General features: G+C 43.2%; 1 protein-coding gene across 4 annotated transcripts in view; it reads right to left on the bottom strand.

Annotated features, from left to right (window-relative positions):
* LOC115137254 (sema domain, immunoglobulin domain (Ig), short basic domain, secreted, (semaphorin) 3Fb) overlaps positions 1-13,986 on the bottom strand; it is a 95,093-nt gene extending 81,107 nt beyond the window's left edge. For all 4 annotated transcript variants that reach the window (XM_029673471.2, XM_065027830.1, XM_029673487.2 and 1 more), the window contains exons 1-2: positions 13,598-13,986; positions 11,044-11,199 (exon numbers count right to left, since the gene is read on the bottom strand). In XM_029673471.2, coding sequence (XP_029529331.1) covers positions 11,044-11,161 — 118 coding nt within the window. In that variant the 5' untranslated portion in view covers positions 11,162-11,199; positions 13,598-13,986. The remainder of the gene's footprint in view (positions 1-11,043; positions 11,200-13,597) is intronic.
* Between the last annotated feature and the right edge of the window lie 248 nt (positions 13,987-14,234).

The raw sequence follows: 14,234 nt of genomic DNA, 5'->3' as shown, positions 1-14,234 counted from the left end.
GCCAATTGTGCCACCTAGAAAAGAGTCACCTTGAAGGGTAAAACCCTGCAGGTGAGGGAAACATGTTAGTTTCACTGTTCCGGTTGAACCTGGCAAGCCTGTTCTGAAAGAGAGCTCATTTCTGAGAACCATGTATTGCTCTATCAGTTTTTGTATCATATTTTTGGACAAAGTGACAATATAATCTTGCTCTCTAAGTTTGTCCATATACAGTGGCTTGCGAAAGTATTCACCCCTAACATATTTCCTATTATGTTGCCTTACATCCTGGAATTAAAATATATTTTTTTTGGGGGGGGGGGGGGGGGTTTGTATCATTTGATTTACACAACATGCCTACCATTTTGAAGATGCAAAATATGTTTTATTGTGAAACCAAAAAGAAATAAGACAACAAAATGAAAACTTGGGTGTGCATAACTATTCACCCCAACAAAAATACTACAACAACAATACTATTACCTTTTGCAGCAATTACAAATGCATGTCTCTTGGGGTATGTCTCTATAAGATTGGCACATATAGCCACTGGGAATTTAGCCCATTCTTCAAGGCAAAACTGCTCCAGCTCCTTCAAGTTGGATGGGTTCTGCTGGTGTACAGCAATCTTTAAGTCATACCAAAGATTCTCAATTCGATTGAGGTCTGGGCTTTTACTAGGCCATTCCAAGACATTTAAATGTTTCCCATTAAACCACTCGAGTGTTGCTTTAACAGTATGCTTATGGTCCTTTGGAAGGTGAACCTCCGTCCCAGTCTCAAATCTCTGGAAGACTGAAACAGGTTTCCCTCAAGAATTTCACTGTATTTAGAATCATTCATCCTTTCTTCAATTCTAACCAGTTTCCCAGTCCCTGCCAATGTAAAACATCCCCACAGCATGATGCTGCCACCACCATGCTTCAATGTGGGGATGGTGTTCTCGGGGTGAGGAGAGGTGTTGGGTTTGCGCCAGACGTAGCGTTTTCCTTGATGGACAAAAATCTAAATTTTAGTCTCATCTGACCAGAGTACCTTCTTCCATATGTTTGGGGAGTCTCCCACAAGCCTTTTGGCGAACACCAAGCATGTTTGCTTATTTCTTTCTTTAAGCAATGTTTTTTCTGGCCACTCCATAAAGCCCATCTCAGTGGAGTGTATGGCTCAAAGTGGTTCTATGGACAGATACACCAATGTCCGCTGTGGAGTTTTGCAGCTCCTTCAGGGTTATCTTGGGTCTCTTTGTTGCCTCTCTGATTAATGCCCTCCTTGCCTGGTCTGTGAGTTTTGGTGTGCGGCCCTCTCTTGGCAGGTTTGTTGTGGTGCCATATTCTTTAAAAAAAAAGTATAATGGATTTAATGGTGCTCCGTGAGATGTTCAAAGTTTCTGATATATTTTTTATAACCCAACCCTGATCTGTACTTCTCCACAACTTTGTCCCTGATCTGTTTGGAGAGCTCCTTGGTCTTCATGGTGCCGCTTGCTTGGTGGTGCCACTTGCTTAGTGGTGTTGCAGACTCTGGGGCCTTTCAGGACACGTGTGTATATATACTGAGATTATGTGACAGATCATGTGACACTTAGATTGCACACAGGTGGACTTTATTTAACAATTAGGTGACTTCTGAAGGTAATTGGTTGCACCATATCTTATTTAGGGGCCTAATAGCAAAGAGGGTGAATACATATGCACGCACCACTTTTCTGTTTTGAATTTTTGAAGTTATTTGTTTCATTTCACTTCACCAATTGGGACTATTTTGTGTATGTGTATTACATGAAATCCCCCCCCAAATATTTTTAAATTACAAGTTGTAATGCATCAAAATAGGAAAAATGCCAAGGGGGATGAATACTTTTGCAAGGCACTGTACAAGCCATCTGTAACTGTAGCTGCATGTAGTTCACTAAATGTCATTCCTTACCAATGGGAGAGAAGACTGACTTTGCTTGTAGACTGGAAATGTCTGCACACGTTCTCTGTAAGAGTTTCAGTGTAACCTTCACAATATCAATATAAAAACAAATGTGTACAGGCCCCGCTGGTCTGCTACAGTAGGGTAGAAGTTATTCATAGTGTCTGGATGATTTGGATTTTGCAGCATGGCGAGGGAGCAACAGATGCAACAACATGGCTGCGAAACAGAAGTCTTTTTGGGACAATCTCAGTTTCAATGAAGACAAGGCTCTAAAAGAATCAGGAACCCGAGTCCAGCGAGGATGTCCACAGGTGAAAGTGGACATCACACACACACACACACACACACACACACACGCACACGCACACGCACACGCCAGCAGCTCTGTTCCTGTGTGTGCTAAAAGAGATCACCACTGCCACTCCAGGAATCCCAAACACTCCACTCCCTTTGCATTTACTGCCATTTCCTTGTTATTTGAAGAGAGAAGGAAGAAAGAAGGAGTGAGAGAAAGGGGGGAGGGAGTTTGAGAAGAGAGGGAGTGGAAATAGGAGAGAGGGGGTGGGAATAGGAGAGAGGGAGTGGGAATAGGAGAGAGGGAGTGGGAGTAGGAGAGAGGGAGTGGGAGTAGGAGAGAGGTTGTGGGAGTAGGAGAGGGAGTGGGAGTAGGAGAGGGAGTGGGAGTAGGAGAGGGAGCTCTGCACCAGAAAACTGAGCGGCTGAGATGGGGAGGGCTATGTTTAGATGACACACTGTCACCTTCAGTTTCCCTCCCCAGAATAATCCGCCTGCTGCACTTAGGGTCCCTGCCGAGCACAGTGGGGATTGGACCTGCCTGTGTCTCCTGTTCCTCCACAGAATCTGTTTACACACTTAATGACACACACACACATATGCACTCCGCACACACGCACTACCACACAACAGATCCCTCATGAAAGCATGAAAGCACAGACTTTATCAACATCTATCTTTCAGCAACTGGGCCCAGATGTGCACACACTGAGCAATGCTACTAACTCTTATTTAACCCCAATAGATTCCAGAGAGAAGCCCCAACCCATTATCAGCATAAAAAATGAGGACCACCCAAGTGGTTTTTGATACATATTCTCTTAAAGACTTCATGGCTGTGGTCTCAGTATGGCATAAAAACGTGGTCTCAGCATGACTCCCTGCTTAGATAGAGGTTAATTAAAAATAAATAAAATGGCCACATGGCCTTAGATACTGTACTGTAAGCTTTCTGCAGACTCAAGTGCCAACTGGCAAGATTCTGTAACAGCAATTCTATAACCCATCACTACAATGACCTCAATTCATGGGCTGTCATAAAACCTACAGTGTGCCTTTACTGACCAACACATGAAGATGTGAGACAATATTACAACTGAATTTAGGACAGTATGTGCAGAACCACTCCCCCATGTGTGACCCTTCTGGGATCACAAACCCCTCTAACACACCACCTGATGTGGGTGAGGGTGAGGGGGTAAGGGTGAGGGGGTGCGGTGGTGAGGTGGGGGGGTAAGGGTGAGAGGTAGGGGTAGGGGTAGGTGTAAGATGAAGGCAGCTTTCTACATGACTAATCCTGTCAAGTAGGAAACACAGCTCTGCCTTTAGTGCTCTCACACTGTGTAAACAGATTTACAAATAGTTTTGGTTAATTACTAATCCATGGAGCTATACTGTTGGTATGCCAGCCAACCACTCACTAAGTGGGGGGGACTCATGCCACCCTCCCCTTCACCCCTTACACACCCTTACCTTCACCTCCCTTCCACTACCCCCCCCCCCCTCACTTCCCCTCCCATCTCTTCCCTTCCACTCCCTTCCCCTCCCCATCACCCCCTCCTATCATGTGGACCAAAGTGGAGGATCAAAACTGGTTTTGGAACACAAGAGCTCAATCTACTGACCTCACAGCATAGAGCTTCAACAATCTCTCTCTCTCTGTCTCTCATGCGCGCACACACACACACACACACACACAATTTTGTACACAAACAATATGCATCTGACAGAGTGAGACTTGCTTGCCTGACAGAAGTGACACACTTGACACGTGTATCATGAATACAAAACCCAGAGAGAAAGGCACGACCAGGCAGTGTTTCCACATATCCACTGGCCTTCATCTGTCTCTGATTAACAACTATATTACAGATGAGCGCTATGTGCCTGACACTTAGCGGAGCACAGCATTTCTCACTAAATATAGCTGCTATGGGGAGAAACTGAGGTCTGGGCCAGGGCCAATGTAATATATATTTTTTAATGCTTTCTCAGTAATTACCTCTCCACCACTGGCCTGCTAACTGTAATTAGAAAACATAGCCAAACATTTTCATCTGTGCCAGATGACAGCGGTTTGGTTTCATAGATTCAACACGTCTTGTGGTCCATAGGAGTGTTATGAGCTAGGTATTCGGTGTAAAGGTGTGTCTAAATGTGTACGCTTGAGGTGCCATGAAAATCAGGGCAGGTTGGAGAGACAGCCATGGAAACTGTCATGGAGCTAATAGCCTCATACACACAGCCAATTGTCCCTATATTAATGATCTTCATATGGAAACCACATTATGGGTGGTTGATGTCCTTGATGATCTTCCTGGCCTTCCTGTGACAATCTTGTGCTGTAGGTGTCCTGGAGTGCAGGTAGGTTGCCCCCGGTGATACACCACCCCCTGGAGAGCCCTGCAGTTGCGGGCGGTGCAGTTGCCATACCAGGCGGCGATACAGCCCGACAGGATGCTCTAAATTGTGAATATGTAAAAGTTTGTGAGGGTTTTAGGGGCCAAGCCCCCCCAAAAAATCAACCTCCTGACGTGGAGGAGGCACTTTTGCACCTTCTTCACCACACTGTCTGTGTGGGTGGACCATTTCAGATTGTCAGTGATGTGCGCGTCGAGGAACTTGAAGCTTTCCACCTTCTCCACTGCGATCCCGGAAAGGGGCGTGCTCCCTCTGTTGTTTCCTGAAGTCCACAATCAGCTCCTTGATTTTGTTTTATTGACGTTGAGTGAGAGGTTATTTTCATGGTACCACTTTCCCAGGGCCCTCACCTCCTCCCTGTAGGCTGTCTCATCATTGTTGGTAATCAGGCCTACTACTTTTGGGTTGTCTTTAAACTTAATGATTGAGTTGGAGGTGTGATTGGCCACGCAGTCATGGGTGGACAATACAGGAGGGGGCTGAGAACGCACCCTTGTGGGGCCCCTGTGTTGAGAATCAGCGAAGTGGAAGTGTTGATTCCTACCTTCACCACCTGGGGGAGGCCTGTCATGAAGTCCAGGATCCAGTTGCACGGGGCGGGGTTCAGACACAGGGCCCCGAGCTTAATGATGAGTTTGGAGGATACTATGGTGTTGAATGCTGAGCTATAGTCAATGAACAGCATTCTTACATAGGTATTCCTCTTGTCCAGATGGGAAAGAGCGGTCTGCAGTGCGATGGGAATTGCATCGTCTGTGGATCTATTGGGGCAGTAAGCAAATTGAAGTGGGTCTAGGGTGTCAGGTAAAGTAGAGGTGAAATGATCTTTAATTAGCCTCTAAAAGCACTTCATGACAGAAGTGAGTGCTACGGGGCGATAGTCATTTAGTTCAGTTACCTTTGCTTTCTTGGGTACAGGAACAATGGTGGACATCTTGAAGAAAGTGGGGACAGCAGACTGGGATAGGAAGAGATTGAATATGTCCGTAAACACTAAAGCCATCTGGTCTTCGCATGCTCTGAGGACGCGGGTATGGATGCCATCTGGGCCGGCAGCATTGCGAGGGTTAACACGCTTAAATGTCCTACTCACGTTTAGCCACGGAGAAGGAGAGCCCACAGTCTTTGATAACGGGCCGCGTTGGTGGCACTGTGTTGTCGTCAAAGCGGGCAAAGAAGGTGTTTAGCTAGTCCGGAAGCAAGACGTTGGTGTCCGCAACGTGGCTGGTTTTCCCATTGTAGTGAGTAATTGTCTGCCACACATGTCTCGTGTCTGAGACGTTGAATTGCGACTCCACTTTGTCTCTGTATTGATGTATTGCCTGTTTGATAGCCTAACAGAGAGAATAACCACACTGTTCGTATTCAGCCATATTGCCAGTCACCATGCCATGGTTAAATGCAGTGGTTTGCACTTTCAGTTTTGCGCGAATGCTGCCATCTATCCACGGTTTCTGGTCTGGGTAGGTCACAGTGGGTACAACATCTCCTATACACTTCCTGATGAACTCAGTCACCGTATACATATATTTGTTGCTGTTATTCTCAGAGGCTACCCGGAACATATCCCAGGCCGAGTGATCAAACAATCTTGAAGCATGAATTCGGATTGGTCAGACTAGCGTTGAGTAGACCTTAGCATGGGTACTTCTTGTTTGAGTTTCTGCCTATAGGAAGGGATGAGCAAAATGGAGTCATGATCAGATTTGCCAATGGGAGGTCGGGGGAGAGCCTTGTAAGAATTTCGAAAAGTAGCAGTGGTCCAATGTTTTCCCAGCGTGAGTACTACAGCCAATGTGTTGGTAGAACTTCGGTAGCATTTTCCTCACATTTGCTTTGTTAAAATCCCCAGATACAATAAATGCTGCCTTAGGATATGTGGTTTCCAGTTTGCATAAAGTCCAGTGTAGTTCTTTGAGGGCCGTCATGGTATCGGCTTGAGAGGGAATATACACGGCTCTGACTATAAACAAAGATAATTCTCTTTGGAGGTAATATGGTTGGCATTTGATTGTGATGTATTCTAGGTGTGGGGAACAAAAGGAATTGAGTTTCTGTATGTTATCACAATCACACCATTCTTCCTGAAGACTTCTTTATTCCTGACTGCGCGATGTACTGAGAAGCCTGGCTGTATGGACAGGGACAGTATATCCCAAGAGAGTCATGTTTCCATGTGTGTATGACACTCATAGGATTGTTTGATAAATCACACTTTTTTTATGTGTACGACCTACTGCCATAATCAGTTTAATAATAATCAGTTTAATATCAAACTATTAGTGTGCATGTAAACAAACATACTCAGGAGTTCAGGATGAGACAACTCTGTCTAATGTATTCCTAACCTAAGTGAACACTTGGGCTATTGTCTGTATTCTGTATCAATGTTGTAATGTTTTAAACATTGACTAGTGGAGACAGTGAGAGGGCACAACTGGGGGATTAGCTGAAAGATGAACTGGCACTCAGATTTTTTAAAAGGAAAACAACTATTGCTAAACGGCATGTACTAACAGTATTAAGCTGCTTTTTATTCATGGTTTTTAAATCCTTCTCTGTTGTTGTGCAGGTTCTAATGCGTTAACCCAGAAAAACACTGGCAAATAACACTTTAGATTACAGATAAATTAATACTGTACTTCAAGGGCACTGCCATTCATGAGTGCAGGGCTTTTAGCCCTGAAGGGGAGTTTTTAACCCCAACAGCACCCGAAATAGAGTCTGCTGCTACCCCCGGCATGGATGGGGAGGATGCAGATGACAACTGTGATTGAAAGACAGGGGCAATCATTCAGTGTAGCTTCCTCCTGCTCTGAGACACCTACCGCTGGCATTCCCGACCACAACCACGGTGGTAACAGTGACCCCCTTCCAGTGGATTTGGTCCTGTACGCCAATGGGGGAGTAATGTGATGTCACGGCATTCCCACCATGGTCCATAATTCCAGGGACTACACTGGAGAACAGCCGTTTCAAATGTCATTAAGTCCGTCAGGGAAAAGGTGAAAGGGAGAGTAAAGGTGCATGTATAACTTCTCACTAGCAGTTAATAGGAAGCTAGAAACATCAAACACAACATCAAACACAACCAATTATATGCGAGTATACACACTAGTGTGCTCCATGGTCTTATCAGCATGTATCTAGTGATGGCGGTTGCAGGGGAGGGCCATGTCACCTTCACAGCCATGGTCATGTTATTTACAACTGTAGTGGCTCTTGACCCTGTGCCTTTTACAATAACATTAAACAAAAGCTGACGTTCTATAAGAGTACAATAAGCATTGAGTCAGTTATAGTAAGCTACGTATTTACCAGCACAGCTGTAGCCAGGGTCCACGTGTGGTTTAAGACCTCAAAAAGCAGAGCTATAAGCATGAATTTAGATCTGTAACACATGAGCAGAAATGTGTCAGAGGGGGAATATGGGCCAACATAGTAAGGTTACACTTCTGTGATGCAGGGGAATTCTATACCAAAACATAATGAAGAAACTTCCCTGGAGCAATGCCTAGCAGTGCATTTGTTCATCCAAATGATTTGTCATTCTCCATGGCTATTGTCAAACTGTGATACGGAATGAGTAATCTGTAAAAGTACACAGATACATCTGTTGTAATCTTTAAATGGATTTACAAGGGGCCTTGCATGTAAACAATAACTTAGTAGTTGTCACATTGGAGGCCTGTATTCTCTCACACAATCCTTTTGCATGGCAATAAACCCAATCTGGAATAATGCCCTTAACTCCATTTATTACATAAATATAGAACTGTGTTGGTCATCGAGTTCCGTAGAAAGGAATATTATTTTTGGGCTCAGGCACACAGAGTTACGGCAGATTTCACTCCCTATGAATTCCCGCTGGCTCGGAACTCAACTTTGATCCTTAAAATACGGTCATTGGGGAAAGGCTCAAACAAATTCACTGTTTTTTCCATTTTCTTTCCAGGCCCTCTGACTTACGTGCGAAGAGGGGAGGAGACATTCCCTTCTTGGAGATTTCTGGAGACAGCAGTCTTGTCTGAGCTACACCCATAGAGTGCAATTGATTATCTATGGCGACACACTTCTCTTTATGCCTAAGTTAGGTTGGCAATTTAAACAAGCTGTGCGGTATTGATTACACAGATTCCTATAAGCTCTCCTAACTGAAGCAGACTTCACAGCTCTGGCTATCAAAGTCCTTCACCCTGGCTGTGATCCTGCAGGGCCGGAGACAGTTGGAAAAGTAGACTTTGGTCAGGCTTACAAGGCTCTTACCTCATGTTTTCGCGAGCTACAGAGGAGTATCCTTTTGATGGCTACACTTCCTCACTGTGGTTCATATCAACAGTTACATAATTTAGCTCCAAAACATACTGTATGTGCAGTACATAAGCATTTCTAACTATCAAGCATTAGAGTGAATATCTTGAGACATACTAACTAACATATCTGCATTTAATGGACACTCAGTCAGTAGACCAGACTGTGGATCATAGATGGTGTTCCCCGGGGAAACATTTAAGTGAAGCACAAAATAAAGGGGAAAGAAAGAAAAAACAATTAAGAGGTTCTTGATTTACTCTCCACATGTGTACGACCTGTTTTAATGGGGAAGTGAGGGCCTCTTGAGTAAGAGGTCACGGTCCTTAAACCGTCTCGGGAGAAACAGAGTTAATCAGTTTTTGGCAGGCAGCCAACTTTGTAATATTGAGAGACCGGACCGTCAGGTAACCAAGAGAGGGATGTAAGCTTAAAGTTTTTAATTAGAGATATGTTTAATATGATACAGCACCTTTATACGGCACGTTCATAACGAGTATATTCTAGCAAAAAATATATCATTATCAACTTTATGCTGTGCCAAAGCCCATAGCCAAAACATCTAAGGGTGCTAAAGAGGATCTAAAACTTGTTGCCAACAATCTAGTAACCTAAATTGCTGGCCAATAGTCAACGTACTAAAACACTATGATATATAGGTGAGGTTACCAAGAGATTAGAAAAACAATTAAGTGCATTTCACAATATTTAAAGGTAAAATGCTCTCTCCAGAGCTTTGGAGAAAAGCAGAGTCGACCGTGACATGCATGTTGACGGGAGAAAAACAAACAGGTAAGCAAGAGAGCAAGGGACTCCTCCGTCTTCTCGTCAGCTAAACAATACTGCTATAGTAAGCTGGTTTAACAGAAATGAATGACTCTTTTAGAGTCTTGCAGGTGAATAAAGAACTGGCAAAAATTTCAACTACATACTTCTGAGAAAAAGATTTGAATAAAAAGTCATCCATTCTAAGAAAATCATTGAACTGAAAAAAAACGAAAAGACCAACCTACAGTTGAGTAAAAGCAATATATTTGCAGATATTAAACTAGAGAACTGGGTAAATAATATTTTGAAAAAAAACATGAAGGAATTGCTGAGCTCTGGATATGTGCTCAGTGACATGTAAAATTCGACTTGATTAAAAAGGGAAAGAACCTTTAGTAGTGAACTGTGCCTGTCCAGTTAATTAAGTCAACTGGTGCCGTGGAGAGAGCCCAGGGAAATGGAAGGCAAAGCAAACAGGGGCACTGCTCAGTCCCTTAGCTCTGCTCCGGCTGCTAATCGCAAGCTAGATCTGAGAGTGGGACAGACCTTAGGGACAGACAGCGCTCTGCTTGGCTGAACCAGGCAATTTGCTCTCAGTAATACCCGCTACCTGCTCCCTCCCTACCCCACCTCATCTACATGACCACTGAAGTGCATGAACAAAGCCCTGAGATGTGTCTTTCTGTAGAGGGACCCCCAATCTGATAATGACCATGATAGTGTTATTATTACATGCTAATATGCTGCAGGCGAAGTCTTTTTAATGCATCACTTTCACTTTTAGATTGTTCCTTTTCAATTTCAAAAACATCAGAGAATCTAATCATGTTGATTCAAGGACACCTTATAACTAAGCATTCTGTACCAGACGCAAAAGGCTTCTCAAAAATACACTGTTGTCTCTGTTAACCTCAATTTGAACCATTTTTTCCATCTTTGTTTATGTTTTTAATTATTCGTACATACAGTCAAGTGGAAGCAGCTGCTGAGAATTACCATGCCAGGATGTTTAAGAGGGGAAGCAAATTAGCATTGCATGATTTGTTAGTGGTCACTGGGACGGGTCTGCAGTGTAACCTGAGAGTCTGAGTTCTTCCTATGGAATCTAGAGCACTTATCAAAGCCAGAATCGTCCCATTTATCTGATCATCAACTCTTCAGTCACACATAAGGGTGCACACACACATTTCAGAGTAGCAGAAAACAGCACATTTTAAAGACGATACACCGAGCTATTAGAGGAGAGCACTGCATGAACTCAAGACACCACGTAGAAACCACTAGCACAAAACACTAAAGAGATAGGGATGTGGTTGGGGGAGAAATAGACCAGAGACGTTTGCCTCTTACCTTTGAAGGAGATGAAGACGCGGGGTGCAGCATGAGGGTCGATGATGTTGTGATTGCACAGAGCCCCGACAACCAGGGCCAGGAGCATGTGGACCGTCCACAGACTGTCCAACAGCATGGTAAACCAACCTCCAGGAATAGAACGATCGCAGAACGCTGGAGGAAAGAAGAGGTCAACAATTAAAGATTTTAAAACTTCCGCTGCGAAAAGCCATACACATTATAACACAGCATCCTTGAGTGTAGATCTCGAAACATTGGTCTTCATGAGAGCTTCTTTGTGAGAGATGTGAACATCTGAAGTACATCACTGATGTTCAGGGATTATAACCAGACCATTGGGACCTAATGCCTTTCGAACGTAGAGAATCCAGCCTTTTAGTTTTCTATACAATTCCATTTGGCAAGAGTCATATTTGACCTTTATGTATGTGTGACACAATGATGCCTCCTCCACTGTTCCCTGCCTCTTGTGCAAGAAGATGCTGTTGTCTCCTAGTCCCACCAAACACATTCCTCTTGCATGACCACCAACCCTGTGCACTACTCTGTAATTATGTACTGTAGTCACCTAATGTAAGGTTCTACCTTGTCTTCGTCACGCAATATACCTTGTTGTCACACAATTCAGTGTGACAAATGGTCACTGATGTAATCGCATCTCTACAAAGGACAATATGGTACTGAAGATAAATCAAATCAGTCTTGCCAGAACCATTTGGGACTGTTGATTGAAACTGTATATAACATTGTAATTAAATTGTGTAAAGGAGCCAACCACATCAAACAGGAATGTGCAATAAACTCAAGTTAGAAAGGGTAAGCAGAATACTGCATGCTTCTTTATGGGTATAGAGGGTTGCCTAGAAACGTTATTTAACAAATCTACAAATTGGTCTTATTTAATGGCTTGACGGCCATCTAACCACTCTGCATGTGATTGCCAGAGGGCACATTTTAAAGGGCACTTCCACCACAAACACAAACTCAACATGTAGACTGCTGGAGAGCTGGAGCCAGAGCCTACAGTCCAAAATATATCCTCGAACCAAACGGGTTGGTTAGGGGGGATTTACGAGTATAAACATCAGCGCAAACCTCAGCTATTTATGGGCAATGTGTTAACTGGCCAGCTGTTTATTCTAAGTCAAGGGCAGATATATTTACACAATTAAATTAAACAACAGACTATTTACAAATTACATTTCAACACACACCACATAGGCAGACACAAACACACACGCTAAAACATATTTGGCGCTAAATACAGGAATCAAGGTCAGTAGCCTTGACATAATTCTAATCAAAGGATCAACCATGTATAATAAACATGACATCTACATTAAGGCAACGTATCCCCCACGCCATCGGTTCACTGGCATTTTGAACGGTACCTCGTTTATTACTTTTATCAAGACCATTCCTATAAAAGGTGAGTGTTGACCAATTGTCTTTTCGCAGTTCTTGCATGTGTTTTAGACAGCCAAACTTAACTTATTGCTATATTGTGAGTCAAGAGTCAAGACAATCGACATGTTGAGCATGATTTACAAGCGCAGGGTGGTAAAGACCACTATTAAAACGCGCTTTCAGCCAATCACCCTCCCTGCTTGGTCCAGTCGCGCTTGTAAATTCAACCGTCCATAGGGGATCGTATTCCAAGAGTAGCCTACATTTGTTCATGTTCCCAATTATTTGGTAATTAGCTATTTTTCCCTTTCAGGCGTGGGTAGGCTAAATACTGCATTGCTTTTCTTAGAGACATGTGTGCGCTGTTAATGATTTGTGCGCTTTTACCAGCAGCAACATAAACTTTGTGGATTACTAAATCCATCCCGTCCGTATATTTATTCTAAAAAGAAAACACCTAGTGTATTACAAAACCACTTTCAACCATTTTTTTTATTGTTATGCTATTTTGAAAACACTTCAGCTGTCAAATTCCAGTGCGAACAAAGCAATAGGCTATGAATAAGTAGTCTGGCAATTGAATTGAATGATATCGAGAAATATTTCCCCAATTTCACATCAACACTATCGGTGTTGGACTGCGAGAGATAAAAGCTATACATTTTTCTGATTTTAATGCTGTAAACAATTTGAACCTGTTAGGAGTTCATGCGCAACTTGCAAGAGGGCATATAATAACATCAAAATACTAATTTAAAGCACGTTAAAACTCACTGACATGAAATATAATATTTAATTCGATGTTTATAACAAAGTCTAAGTGTCCAAATATTACTGTCACACTTTCAAATGCTAAAGTTGATTGTTATAATTGAAATAGCCTCATGATGGTTTTCACAAGGCTAATTAAGCCTAATCGAATTAACATGTTTACGGGTTACAATGCCAGTATAGAACTTATTAAAACCATTTTGTCACAGTTATTTTGAGGTAACCAAATGTCCCATGTAACACACCAGTAAAGTAAACAGCACAGGTATACCTCTCACGGTAATATAAAGTAAATTAAAAATGACAGTGCTGTGCGAGCCAATTGCAGGCTGTTTGAATGCAAATCATTAACGTTATAAATAATTATGCATACCTGATTGTCACTTTACTCTACACAAGTAACTTTGAGTCCAAGTCCAACCTTACAAGTCATCGAAGAAACCAACAGAATTCCACGGAATCGTTCGCCTCAATTCTCCAAGTTTAAAATGTATAAGATCCGGGGTGCCGTGGCCCCGTTGCAGGAGTCCTTATAGAGATACACCTGGAGCCCGGTGTGTTTACCGCTGCCCGGTCCAATGCTCATGAGGCGCAGCTGAAAATATCGTCTCTCCAAGTAAATCTAGTGTAAGTTTAATGACCAGAAGTTGTGACAAGTCCAATGTGACAGCTCCTTCCAAATTGTCAATTTAAAGAATTCCTCGTCTGAAACTCGGCTAAACATGCAGCCAGTGTTACTGGTGAAAGTGTATTCGCTCCTGACTGCTGGGGAAACGCGCTGGCAGGTGGATGCAATGGTCATTTGCGTAAAACACGCCCACTAGGCGGGAAGTACCTTAGCTGCCACCGCCCATTCCTCCAGCATCTCGATGAGCAGGCTTTTAGAAAATATCGGAGTATTGTGGTGACTAACTGGACAACAGTGGCCCTCAAACCAGATTGCTTCCACAATTATGAAAAACACATACGCTTAAGGCTTTTTGCTTTGATAGTGTGTTACCAATGTATAT

Source organism: Oncorhynchus nerka, linkage group LG2 (genome assembly GCF_034236695.1).
Source record: "Oncorhynchus nerka isolate Pitt River linkage group LG2, Oner_Uvic_2.0, whole genome shotgun sequence".
Taxonomy (NCBI): Eukaryota; Metazoa; Chordata; class Actinopteri; order Salmoniformes; family Salmonidae; genus Oncorhynchus; species Oncorhynchus nerka.
The sequence above is the reverse complement of the archived record's forward strand: the minus strand, read 5'-3'. Positions and strand labels throughout refer to the sequence as shown.